Raw genomic sequence first — 13,185 nt, 5'->3', positions numbered from 1 at the left:
CACAGCATTCTGCAGCGATACACCATCCAATCTGGTTTGCGCTTAGTAGGACTATCATTTGTTTTTCAACAGGACAATGACCCAAAACACACCTACAGGCTGTGTAAGGGCTATTTGACCAAGAAAGAGAGCGATGGAGTGCCTCATCAGATGATCTGGCCTCCATAATCACTCAACCTCAACCCAATTGAGATGGTTTGGAATGACTTGGACCGTAGAGTGAAGGAAAAGCATTCCAGGTGAAGCTGGTTGAGAGAATGCCAAGAGAGTACAAAGCTGTCATCAAGGCAGAGGATGGCTACTTTGAAGAATCTCAATTATAAAATAAATTTTGATTCGTTTAACACTTTTTTGGTTACTACATGATTCCATGTGTTATTTCATTGTATAATAATATTGAAGACATTAATACTATGTAGAAAATAGTAAAAAATTAAGAAAAACCCTTGAATGAGTAGGTGTGTCCAAACTTGACTGGTACTCTACATTCTAGGTTGTGTGTTGGTGGGTGGGTGTTCGTGTGTGTGTATACAATATGTATGCAACATAGTTCAAGTCACTTAGAGCTGCTTCTACCTACAGTAGAATAATGGTTACGTTAAGATTCCAGAAATTAAACAATTTCCCCTCCATAATTGTCTTTATGGAATGACAAGGACAATAAGGGTCTTCTGAAATGCAATAACCATCAACCAAACAATCACGTCTGTCAGAACAACACTTCGGGGTTCGACTGCGTCTAGCCCTGCTTCTCAAAACAAGTTAACCATCCATGTACCCTACCATCTGCGCTCTACTTCCTTTGGTTCTTGAAAGCGGGTATAATATGCTACAGAGATGGAGAACACGGGGCCGAGACTGGGGGACATTAGCCTAAATGTGTCACCAACCTTAACCAGCATTGAGCTTGACTGGCTGCATTAACTAAATTCCTGACTAGACTTGCAGTTCTGTTCTTCCCATTTCAATACCCTGGTGTGTCTTGCCCTAAAAGGCAGTCCACTCTTTTTTTCGTTGCTGTGAATGCTCCACTTGATATTTCATCTTAAAGCAGCGATTTTTCATGTTAACTTTCGCAACCTCCAAATTGGGACGTCAGTTAACTTTGGGGAAATAAAGTTACTTGGAGAGGATATTGACTGATTTTGATGCCCCCCAAATAACTGCCCTTTGCCCAGTTCTCCTCTATGAAATCAAGTGTAACTAATGCATGGTGTCAGAGGGAACTGAAAACACAATGCATCTACATTGGCTTCTCTTGAATTCCCTATCATGGCGCCACGGTTCTCAGGCCAAGCTATTACATTGGGAAAAAAAACAAAGTGTCCTACAACTAGTGTTTCTCATTAAATATAGCTCGTAAGTGTAGAGATTAACAGCAAAGTTCAATAAAATCACCAAATCAAGAGTGACTACCAAACCCTGTATCGGTCTTCGAATTATTACATTGTAAGCAAAAACAAAACATTTTAGTACAAAAGAGTATTGTGCCATAATCAGCTTTTCGTGAGACAGTGAACAGAACGGAAACAAAATGGTTGTATTAATAATTGATATCGTTTTTCAGTTTGCAATTTGTTATTAAAATACACATATCACAGACATTCATGATTTACAAAATAAATGTGATTTTAAATTCAGTTATATACTTTAAAGGATATTCTTATGAATAAATAGTGTACCACCTCTGTTAGCGACACACAGTAGCGAAAAAGGATGTAAGACACTTACAGTAAGCTAACCAAAAGAGTTGTTTTTATGCATTTTCTTCTTTAGATCATGCTGGCTTTCCATTTGTAGTTATGTACTTGACTTTGTATAAATACATTTCATCAAAAATTATTTTTTATTGGATAGACTTATATTACGTATAAAAAAACAACAACCTGTATACAGTTTCTTCTGGTTTTCACAGAGCACAGTAAGTGTCAGCAAAGTCAGTAAAGTCCAACATGCACAGGTATAAAGCTCAAAACCATTGTGTCCGCTCAAATGATTCAAAAAGTCCATGACACAGAATGGAGTCGCTGTTTTCGGAGTTGTCCAGAGTTTTTAAATGTTGATGTACGTGGGGAGTTCCGTTGAGAACTTGACATGTGCGTGAGGTTTGATGCATCCTTTAAAGGAGAAGATGATGGGAGACAGAGACATGAGGAAAGACGTCAGAAGACATTCCAGTCAGTATGAGTTAAGTCACATTTCTCCACAATGAATGAGGCTCTTGCTCAAACGTAGAGTGGAATGGGGCTATCAATTTATTAATCAAAACGTCAGTGAAAGTCTCTTATGTTAATGACAAAAGATTATCGTCATGGCAACCGATATACACTGTTCAAAAAAAAAGGGAACACTTAAACAACACAATGTAACTCCAAGTCAATCACACTTCTGTGAAATCAAACTGTCCACTTAGGAAGCAACACTGATTGACAATAAATTTCACATGCTGTTGTGCAAATGGAATAGATAACAGGTGGAAATTATAGGCAATTAGCAAGACAACCCCAATAAAGGAGTGGTTCTGCAGGTGATAACCACAGACCACTTCTCAGTTCCTATGCTCCCTGGCTGATGTTTTGGTCACTTTTGAATGCTGGCGGTGCTTTCACTAGTGGTAGCATGAGACGGAGTCTACAACCCACACAAGTGGCTCAGGTAGTGCAGCTCATCCAGGATGGGACATCAATGCGAGCTGTGGCAAGAAGGTTTGCTGTGTCTGTCAGCGTAGTGTCCAGAGCATGGAGGCGCTACCAGGAGACAGGCCAGTACATCAGGAGACGTGGAGGAGGCCGTAGGAGGGCAACAACCCAGCAGCAGGACCGCTACCTCCGCCTTTGTGCAAGGAGGAGCAGGAGGAGAACTGCCAGAGCCCTGCAAAATGACCTCCGGCAGGCCACAAATGTGCATGTGTCTGCTCAAACGGTCAGAAACAGACTCCATGAGGGTGGTATGAGGGCCCGACGTCCACAGGTGGGGGTTGTGCTTACAGCCCAACACAGTGCAGGACGTTTGGCATGTGCCAGAGAACACCAAGATTGGCAAATTCGCCACTGGCGCCCTGTGCTCTTCACAGATGAAAGCAGGTTCACACTGAGCACATGTGAGAGACATGACAGAGTCTGGAGACGCCGTGGATAATGTTCTGCTGCCTGCAACATCCTCCAGCATGGCCGGTTTGGCGGTGGGTCAGTCATGGTGTGGGGTGGCATTTCTTTGGGGGGCCGCACAGCCCTCCATGTGCTCGCCAGAGGTAGCCTGACTACCATTAGGTACCGAGATGAGATCCTCAGACCCCTTGTGAGACCATATGCGGGTGCGCTTGGCTCTGGGTTCCTCCTAATGCAAGACAATGCTAGACCTCATGTGGCTGGAGTGTGTCAGCAGTTCCTGCAAGAGGAAGGCATTGATGCTATGGACTGGCCCGCCCATTCCCCAGACCTGAATCCAATTGAGCACATCTGGGACATCATGTCTCGCTCCATCCACCAACGCCACGTTGCACCACAGACTGTCCAGGAGTTGGCGGATGCTTTAGTCCAGGTCTGGGAGGAGATCCCTCAGGAGACCATCCGCCACCTCATCAAGAGCATGCCCAGGCGTTGTAAGGAGGTCATACAGGCACGTGGAGGCCACACAAACTACTGAGCCTCATTTTGACTTGTTTTAAGGACATTACATCAAAGTTGGATCAGCCTGTAGTTTGGTTTTCCACTTTAACTTTGAGTGTGACTCCAAATCCAGGCCTCCATGGGTTGATGCATTTGATTTCCATTGATAATTGTGTGATTTTGTTGTCAGCACATGCAACTATGTAAAGAAAAAAGTATTTAATAAGAATATTTCATTCATTCAGATCAAGGATGTGTTATTTTAGTGTTTGCTTTATTTTTTTCGCAGTGTAGTATGTGAAAGCGATGGAACAAAATGTAATTATATGACAAGAAATTGCAGTCAAAGTTAAATTAAATTTGTAGCACTTAGTAACTCATTAAGACTTAGTAACTCATAAAAAAAAATCTATATGTCACGACTTCTGCCGAAGTCGTTGCCTCTCCTTGTTCGGGCGGTGCTCGGCGTTCGACGTCACCGGTCTTCTAGCCATCATTGATCCATTTTTTCATTTTCCATTGGTTTTGTCTTGTCTTCCCACACAGCTGTTTTCAATCCCATTCATTACCTGTTGTGTATTTAACCCTCTGTTTCCCCTCATGTCTTTGTCAGAGATTGTTTATTGTCAGCGTAGTGTTTTGTTGTATAGGTGCGCGACGGGTCTTCGTACCCATATTTGTTTATGTTCTTTTTCCTGTTTAGTGTTATGGAGCATGTTACTATGACATTATTAAAAGACTCCATTTTACACTCCGTTTGACTCTCCTGCGCCTGACTTCCCTGCCACCTATACACATATGCCTGACAGAATCTCTGACCAACAATATGAAGTCAGCAGGAGAGGACACTATGCTCATGGAGCTGGAGGAACGCGTTCAGGAACAAGCGAGGGAGCTTGACTGTATAAGCTCCGTCATGGATCGCATTGTCCAGAATATGGATCACTGGAAGAGACAGGGAGTTTCTCCAGCGCCACCACCACCACAACCGGAATCTCCCTTGAACGTTTTTTCCTCTCCGGAATCGAAGATCCATTTATCCCTACCTACGGGATACAACGGAGATACTGCCGGCTGCCAGGGTTTCCTCCTTAAGCTGAACTTATATCTAGCCACGGCCTCCCCAGTACCATCTGACCGTGAGAAGAGTTACGCCCTCGTCTCATGCCTCACCGGGAAAGCCCTGGAATGGGCCAGCGCTGTGTGTAGGAGGGAGGATGCGGCGTTGGACCATTTTGAGGAGTTCACCCGCCAATTCCGGATAGTATTCGATCATCCACCTGAAGGCAAAGCAGCGGGGGAGCTCCTCTATCATCTGAGGCAGGAGACGAGGAGTGCACAGGAGTTTGCTTTGGAGTTTAGGACCTTGGCTGCCGGCGCTGGATGGAGCGACAGGGCCCTGATCGACCATTACCGTTGTAGTCTACGCGAGGACGTCCGTCGGGAGCTGGCATGTAGAGAAACCACCCTCACCTTCGACCAGCTGGTGGACATGTCCATCAAGCTGGACAACATACTGGCTACTCGTGGACGTCTAGATCGGGGTCTGGTTGTTCCATCCTCTCGCACCCTGTCTCCCGAACCTATGGAATTGGGAGGGATGTTGCGCAGGGAGACCGGAGGGGGTTCCCGCTCGAGCACCATTCATGGTCGCAGAGGGCACACTGCTGGTCGGTGCCGGGTTGGTTCCTCTGGGAATAGAGAAGGCAGGCAGGGCATTCTGGCATCACCCCAGGTGAGTAGGCACCATTCTCATCCAGAGCCCTCTGCTGCACTAATGTTTGTCTCGGTCTCTTTTCCTGATTTTTCACTGCATTCCCAGTATAAGGCGCTAGTAGATTCAGCTGCGGCTGGGAATTTCATTAATAAAAGTCTAGCTCATAGTTTAGGGATATTGTTCCTGTGGATATGCCTTTCCCTATTCATGCCTTAGATAGTCGACCATTAGGGTCAGGGTTTATCAGGGAGGTAACCGCACCTTTGTGTATGATAACGCAGGAGGGTCACAAGGAGAAGATTAGTCTTTTCCTTATTGATTCTCCTGCGTATTCTGTGGTGCTAGGCCTACCCTGGTTAGCTTGCCATAACCCCACTGTTTCTTGGCCACAGAGGGTTCTCACGGGGTGGTCGCGAGAATGCTCAGGTAGGGGTTTCCGTTGGTGCTACTACGGTGGAAAGTCCAGACCATGTCTCCACCGTGCGCATTCCCCCCGAATATGCCGATTTGGCTCTCGCCTTCTGTAAAAAGAAGGCGACTCAATTACCACCCCATCGACGGGGGGATTGCGCGATAGATCTCCTGGTAGATGCTGCATATCCCAAGAGTCACGTGTATCCCCTGTCGCAAGCGGAGACGGAGGCTATGGAGACATATGTCTCTGAATCTCTGCATCAGTGGTTCATTCAGCCATCCATTTCACCCGTCTCTTCGAGTTTCTTTTTTGTGAAAAAAAAAAGGATGGCGGTTTACGCCCGTGCATTGATTATCGAGGTCTGAATAAAATCACAGTGAAATATAGTTACCCGCTACCTCTGATTAATACGGTTATTGAGTTAATGCACGGGGCACGTTTTTTCACAAAATTGGATCTCAGGAGTGTGTACAATCTGGTGCGTATTCGGAAGGGTGATGAGTGGAAGACGGCATTTAGCACCACCTCAGGTCATTATGAGTACCTTGTCATGCCATATGGGTTGATGAATGCTCCATCAGTTTTCCAATCATTTGTAGATGAGATCTTCAGGGACCTGCACGGGCAGGGTGTAGTGGTGTATATAGATGATATTCTGATATACTCTGCTACACGCGCCGAGCATGTGTCCCTGGCTGCTTGGTCGCCTGTTGGAGCATGATCTATATGTCAAGGCTGAGAAATGCTTGTTCTTCCAACAATCCATCTCCTTCCTAGGGCATCGGATTTCCACTTCAGGAGTGGAGATGAAGAGCGACCGTATTACAGCCGTGCGTAATTGGCCGACTCCAACCCCGGTAAAGGAGTTGCAGCGTTTTTTGGGGGGTTTGCCAATTACTACCGGAGGTTTATCCGGGGTTTTGGTCAGGTGGCAGCTCCCATTACCTCACTGCTAAAGGGGGGCCCAGTGCGCTTGCGGTGGTCGGCTGAGGCGAACAGGGCTTTTGAGCACCTGAAGACTCTGTTTACCTCGGTGCCTGTGCTGGCTCATCCGGATCCCTCTTTGCCATTCATAGTAGAGGTGGACGCATCCGAAGCTGGGATAGGAGCAGTGCTCTCTCAGCGTTCGGGTACGCCACTGAAGCTTCGCCGCTGTGCTTTCTTTTCGAAGAAGCTAAGCCCGGCGGAGCGAAACTATGATGTGGGGAACCGAGAGTTGTTAGCTGTTGCAGAAGCCTTGAAGGTGTGGAGGCATTGGCTTGAGGGGGCTAAACACCCTTTTCTCATCTGGACTGACCACCGCAATCTGGAGTACATCCGGCAGGCGAAGAGATTGAATCCTCGCCAGGCAAGGTGGGCCATGTTTTTCACTCGTTTTGTGTTTACTCTTTCTTACAGACCAGGCTCCCAGAACGTTAAGGCAGACGCATTGTCTCGGCTGTATGACACAGAGGAGCGATCCATGGATCCCATTCCCATACTCCCAGCTTTGTGTCTGGTGGCGCCTGTAGTGTGGGAGCTGGACGCGGACATTGAGTGGGCGTCACGTGCAGAGCCCTCTCCCCCTGAGTGTCCAGCTGGTCGTCTGTACGTTCCGTCTGCTGTCCGCGACCGATTGATCTATTGGGCTCACACGTCACCCTCTGGTCATCCTGGGATAGGTCGGACGATGCGCTGTCTTGAAGGGAGGTACTGGTGGCCCACTTTAGCTAAGGACGTGAGGATTTATGTTTCTTCCTGCTCGGTGTGCGCCCAGTGCAAGGCTCCTAGACACCTGCCCAGAGTTAAGCTACAACCTCTACCCGTTCCTCAACGGCCGTGGTCGCACCAGTCTGTGGATTCTTTGACTGATCTTCCACCTTCACAGGGTTACACCACGATCCTGGTTGTTGTGGATCGGTTTTCAAAGTCCTGTCGTCTCCTCCCTTTGCCCGGTCTCCCTACGGCCTTACAAACTGCAGAGGCCCTATTTACACACGTTTTCCGGCACTATGGGGTGCCTGAGGATATAGTGTCTGATCGGGGTCCCCAGTTCACATCAAGGTTCTGGAAGGCGTTCATTGAGCGTCTGGGGATCTCGGTTAGTCTTACCTCAGGTTTTCACCCCGAGAGTAATGGGCAGGTGGAGAGAGTTAACCAGGCTGTGGGTAGGTTTCTGCTGTCTTATTGCCAGGATCGGCCGGGGGAGTGGGCGAAGTTCGTGCCCTGGGCAGAGATGGCTCAGAACTCGCTACGTCACTCCTCCACTAACCTTACTCCTTTTCAATGTGTATTAGGGTATCAGCCGGTTCTGGCTCCTTGGCATCAGAGCCAGACCGAGGCCCCTGCGGTGGACAATTGGTTTCGGCACGCTGAGGAATCCTGGGAGGCAGCCCACGTCCACCTTCAGCGTGCCATAAGGCGCCAGAACAGACCTTCGCACCAGGGGACAGGGTCTGGCTCTCGACCCGAAACCTGCCCCTCCGCCTGCTCTGCCGGAAGCTGTGTCCGCGGTTTGTGGGGCCGTTTAAAGTCCTGAGGAGAGTGAACGAGGTATGTTATAGGTTACAACTGCCCACTAATTACCGTATTAACCCCTCGTTCCATGTGTCTCTCCTCAGGCCGATGGTGGCTGGCCCGCTCCAGGAGGCTGAAGTACGTGATGTTCCTCCGCCTCCTCTAGACATCGAGGGGATTCCGGCGTACTCTGTTCGATCCATTTTGGATTCGAGACGTCGGGCGAGGGGCCTTCAGTACCTCGTGGACTGGGAGGGGTACGGGCCGGAGGAGAGTTGCTGGGTTCCGGTGGAGGACGTGTTAGATCCTGCCATGTTATCAGAATTCCACCGTCTCCATCCGGATCGCCCTGCACGTCGCCCTCCGGGTCGTCCCCGAGGCCGGTGTCGACGCGCGGCTCGGGGGGGTACTGTCACGACTTCTGCCGAAGTCGTTGCCTCTCCTTGTTCGGGCGGTGCTCGGCGTTCGACGTCACCGGTTTTCTAGCCATCATTGATCCATTTTTCATTTTCCATTGGTTTTGTCTTGTCTTCCCACACACCTGTTTTCAATCCCATTCATTACCTGTTGTGTATTTAACCCTCTGTTTCCCCTCATGTCTTTGTCAGAGATTGTTTATTGTCAGCGTAGTGTTTTTGTTGTATAGGTGCGCGACGGGTCTTCGTACCCGTATTTGTTTATGTTCTTTTTCCTGTTTAGTGTTATGGAGCATGTTACTATGACATTTTTAAAAGACTCCATTTTACACTCCGTTTGACTCTCCTGCGCCTGACTTCCCTGCCACCTATACACATATGCCTGACACTATATATACACAGTGCCTTGCGAAAGTATTCGGCCCCCTTGAACTTTGCGACCTTTTGCCACATTTCAGGCTTCAAACATAAAGATATAAAACTGTATTTTTTTGTGAAGAATCAACAACAAGTGGGACACAATCATGAAGTAGAACGACATTTATTGGATATTTCAAACTTTTTTAACAAATCAAAAACTGAAAAATTGGGCGTGCAAAATTATTCAGCCCCCTTAAGTTAATACTTTGTAGCGCCACCTTTTGCTGCGATTACAGCTGTAAGTCGCTTGGGGTATGTCTCTATCAGTTTTGCACATCGAGAGACTGAAATGTTTTCCCATTCCTCCTTGCAAAACAGCTCGAGCTCAGTGAGGTTGGATGGAGAGCATTTGTGAACAGTAGTTTTCAGTTCTTTCCACAGATTCTCGATTGGAGATTCTCGATTCAGGTCTGGACTTTGACTTGGCCATTCTAACACCTGGGTATGTTTATTTTTGAACCATTCCATTGTAGATTTTGCTTTATGTTTTGGATCATTGTCTTGTTGGAAGACAAATCTCTGTCCCAGTCTCAGGTCTTTTGCAGACTCCATCAGGTTTTCTTCCAGAATGGTCCTGTATTTGGCTCCATCCATCTTCCCATCAATTTTAACCATCTTCCCTGTCCCTGCTGAAGAAAAGCAGGCCCAAACCATGATGCTGCCACAACCATGTTTGACAGTGGGGATGGTGTGTTCAGGGTGATGCGCTGTGTTGCTTTTACGCCAAACATAACGTTTTGCATTGTTGCCAAAAAGTTCAATTTTGGTTTCATCTGACCAGGTGGCTTGTGGCAAACTTTAAACGACACTTTTTATGGATATCTTTAAGAAATGGCTTTCTTCTTGCCACTCTTCCATAAAAGGCCAGATTTGTGCAATATACGACTGATTGTTGTCCTATGGACAGAGTCTCCCACCTCAGCTGTAGATCTCTGCAGTTCATCCAGAGTGATCATGGGCCTCTTGGCTGCATCTCTGATCAGTCTTCTCCTTGTATGAGCTGAAAGTTTAGAGGGACTGCCAGGTCTTGGTAGATTTGCAGTGGTCTTGATACTCCTTCCATTTCAATATTATCGCTTGCACAGTGCTCCTTGGGAAATCTTTTTGTATCCAAATCCGGCTTTAAACTTCTTCACAACAGTATCTCGGACCTGCCTGGTGTGTTCCTTGTTCTTCATGATGCTCTCTGCGCTTTTAACGGACCTCTGAGACTATCACAGTGCAGGTGCATTTATACTGAGACTTGATTACACACAGGTGGATTGTATTTATCATCATTAGTCATTTAGGTCAACATTGGATCATTCAGAGATCCTCACTGAACTTCTGGAGAGAGTTTGCTGCACTGAAAGTAAAGGGGCTGAATAATTTTGCACGCCCAATTTTTCAGTTTTTGATTTGTTAAAAAAGTTTGAAATATCCAATAAATGTCGTTCCACTTCATGATTGTGTCCCACTTGTTGTTGATTCTTCACAAAAAATACAGTTTTATATCTTTATGTTTGAAGCCTGAAATGTGGCAAAAGGTCGCAAAGTTCAAGGGGGCCGAATACTTTCGCAAGGCACTGTATATATATATATACAGTGGGGCAAAAAAGTATTTAGTCAGCCACCAATTGTGCAAGTTCTCCCACTTAAAAAGTTTAGAGAGGCCTGTAATTTTCATCATAGGTACACATCAACTATGACAGACAAAATGAGAAAAAAAATCCAGAAAATCACATTGTAGGATTTTTAATGAATTTATTTGCAAATTATGGTGGAAAATAAGTATTTGGTCAATAACAAAAGTTTATTTCAATACTTTGCTATACACCCTTTGTTGGCAATGACAGAGGTCAAACGTTTCCTGTAAGTCTTCACAAGGTTTTCACACACTGTTGCTGGTATTTTGGCCCATTCCTCCATGCAGATCTCCTCTAGAGCAGTGATGTTTTGGGGCTGTTGCTGGGCAACACAAACTTTCAACTCCCTCCAAAGATTTTCTATGGGGTTGAGATCTGGAGACTGGCTAGGCCACTCCAGGACCTTGAAATGCATCTTATGAAGCCACTCTTTCATTGCCCGGGTGGTGTGTTTGGGATCATTGTCATGCTGAAAGAACCAGCCACGTTTCATCTTCAATGCCCTTGCTGATGGAAGGAGGTTTTCATTCAAAATCTCACGATACATGGCCCCATTCATTCTTTCCTTTGCAGAAAAACAGCCCGAAAGCATGATGTTTCCACCCCCATGCTTCACAGTAGGTATGGTGTTCTTTGGATGCAACTCAGCATTCTTTGACCTCCAAACACGACGAGTTGAGTTTTTACCAAAAAGTTATATTTTGGTTTCATCTGACCATATGACATTCTCCCAATATTCTTCTAGATCATCCAAACGCTCTCTAGCAAACTTCAGACGGGTCTGGACATGTACTGGCTTAAGCAGGGGGGACATGTCTGGCACTACATTATTTGAGTCTCTGGTGGCGTAGTGTGTTACTGATGGTAGGCTTTGTTACTTTGGTCCCAGCTCTCTGTAGGTCATTCACTAGGTCCCCCCGTGTGGTTCTGGGATTTTTGCTCACCGTTCTTGTGATCATTTTGACCCCACGGGGTGAGATCTTGCATGGAGCCCCAGATCGAGGGAGATTATCAGTGGTCTTGTATGTCTTCCATTTCCTAACCAAGCTGCTTACCTATTGCAGATTCAGTCTTCCCAGCCTGGTGCAGGTCTACAATTTTGTTTCTGGTGTCCTTTGACAGCTCTTTGGTCTTGCCCATAGTGGAGTTTGGAGTGTGACTGTTTGAGGTTGTGGACTGGTGTTTTTTATACTGATAACGAGTGGAGGACAGAGGAGCCTCTTAAAGAAGAAGTTACAGGTCTGTAAGAGCCAGAAATCTTGATTGTTTGTAGGTGACCAAATACTTATTTTCCACCATAATTTGCAAATAAATTCTTTAAAAATCCTACAATGTGATTTTCTGGATTTTTTTTCTCATTTTGTCTGTCATAGTTGATGTGTACCTATGATGAAAATTACAGGCCTCTCTAAACTTTTTAAGTGGGAGAACTTGCACAATTGGTGGCTGACTAAATACTTTTTTGCCCCACTGTACATGTTTAAAAAATAAATAAAAGTGGCGTATTCATTTACCGATGGGCCTTGTGTTCAAGTCTGTGTCCATAAGCTCCGGAGAAGTCACCAGCTCCATCGGAGTGTTCGGGGACACCAGGGTGCTTTCCGTCGGACTTACTGGACTCGGGATCATTTCTTGTTCTTTTTCGTTCTGCATCTGCGCATAGACGTTGAGGCCTGGGATCTTCCTTGAGGAAAGATTTACAATGAGACGGGGGATAAAGAAATTTGCCAGACTAATAAAATGGGAGAGGGATTGCCTGCCTCGGGGACCAAATAATTCTGATGCTCCTCTTTTACAACCCAATAATGTGTAGCCGCACCCAGGAGATATACCCAGTTGACTTAAATGCTTTGTTTCGATGCCTTCCGGCCTTATGTCTAATTTTGTATATATTTGTATGTAAAATAGGATTATACTGTATGCTTGTGGAAGGCAGAGGAGTTGTTGACGTTGTTTGTGTGTGTCTGTAAGTTGCTGTTCGTATGTGTATGTTTGTATTTGATGCAAAAAAGGGAACACAAAAATACAATATCATAAAAAAAGGCAATTAGATATTCTACTGTATAAACACATTTATGTTCTAAGACCTATGCGTTGTTTCGCTTTCGCTCTTTCTCTCCCTCTTCTGTTTCCCTCTATAGATCTCGTCTCATTGACCCCTACTGCCCTTTCACACAGAACTGTACCACGGTGGACAGAAATAATTTAACATTTCAGAAAGGTCAACTAGCAAAGCTCAAAGGGCTAAATGTTGATAATTCCTGAAGGCTGACTGGCATTTCATTTGCGGACAGAGAAAATGCCTCAACAAAAGGATTCTAAGAAAGTTGAAAGAGATAAGCCATTTCTCCCTTGAAACTGAAAGTTTTCACACAGACGTTTGATAGACAGTATTTTTGTTAAATGCCAAAATGTCTAGACACTCAGTAACTCCCATTTGGTTAGTAATTTTCCCCAATTTCCTACCTATCTGATGTATAACCATAAA

General features: G+C 45.8%; 1 protein-coding gene across 2 annotated transcripts in view; it reads right to left on the bottom strand.

Moving 5' to 3' along the window:
- Positions 1–447: 447 nt before the first annotated feature.
- Positions 448–13,185, bottom strand: part of LOC112222272 (VPS10 domain-containing receptor SorCS1) — a 163,617-nt gene continuing 150,879 nt past the window's right edge. The window contains exons 26-27 of one of the 2 annotated variants that reach the window (XR_006079620.1): positions 12,212–12,377; positions 448–2,117 (exon numbers count right to left, since the gene is read on the bottom strand). Coding sequence is in view for 1 of the 2 variants with exons in the window: in XM_042303615.1 (XP_042159549.1) it covers positions 2,053–2,117; positions 12,212–12,381 (235 nt within the window). In the remaining variant the exon portion in view is untranslated. Of the gene's footprint in view, positions 2,118–12,211; positions 12,382–13,185 lie in introns of both variants that reach the window. The other variant, XM_042303615.1, reaches the window with a different exon arrangement.

Source organism: Oncorhynchus tshawytscha, linkage group LG02 (genome assembly GCF_018296145.1).
Source record: "Oncorhynchus tshawytscha isolate Ot180627B linkage group LG02, Otsh_v2.0, whole genome shotgun sequence".
NCBI lineage: Eukaryota > Metazoa > Chordata > Actinopteri > Salmoniformes > Salmonidae > Oncorhynchus > Oncorhynchus tshawytscha.
Note: the sequence above shows the minus strand (reverse complement) of the source record. Positions and strands in the feature narration are given on the sequence as shown.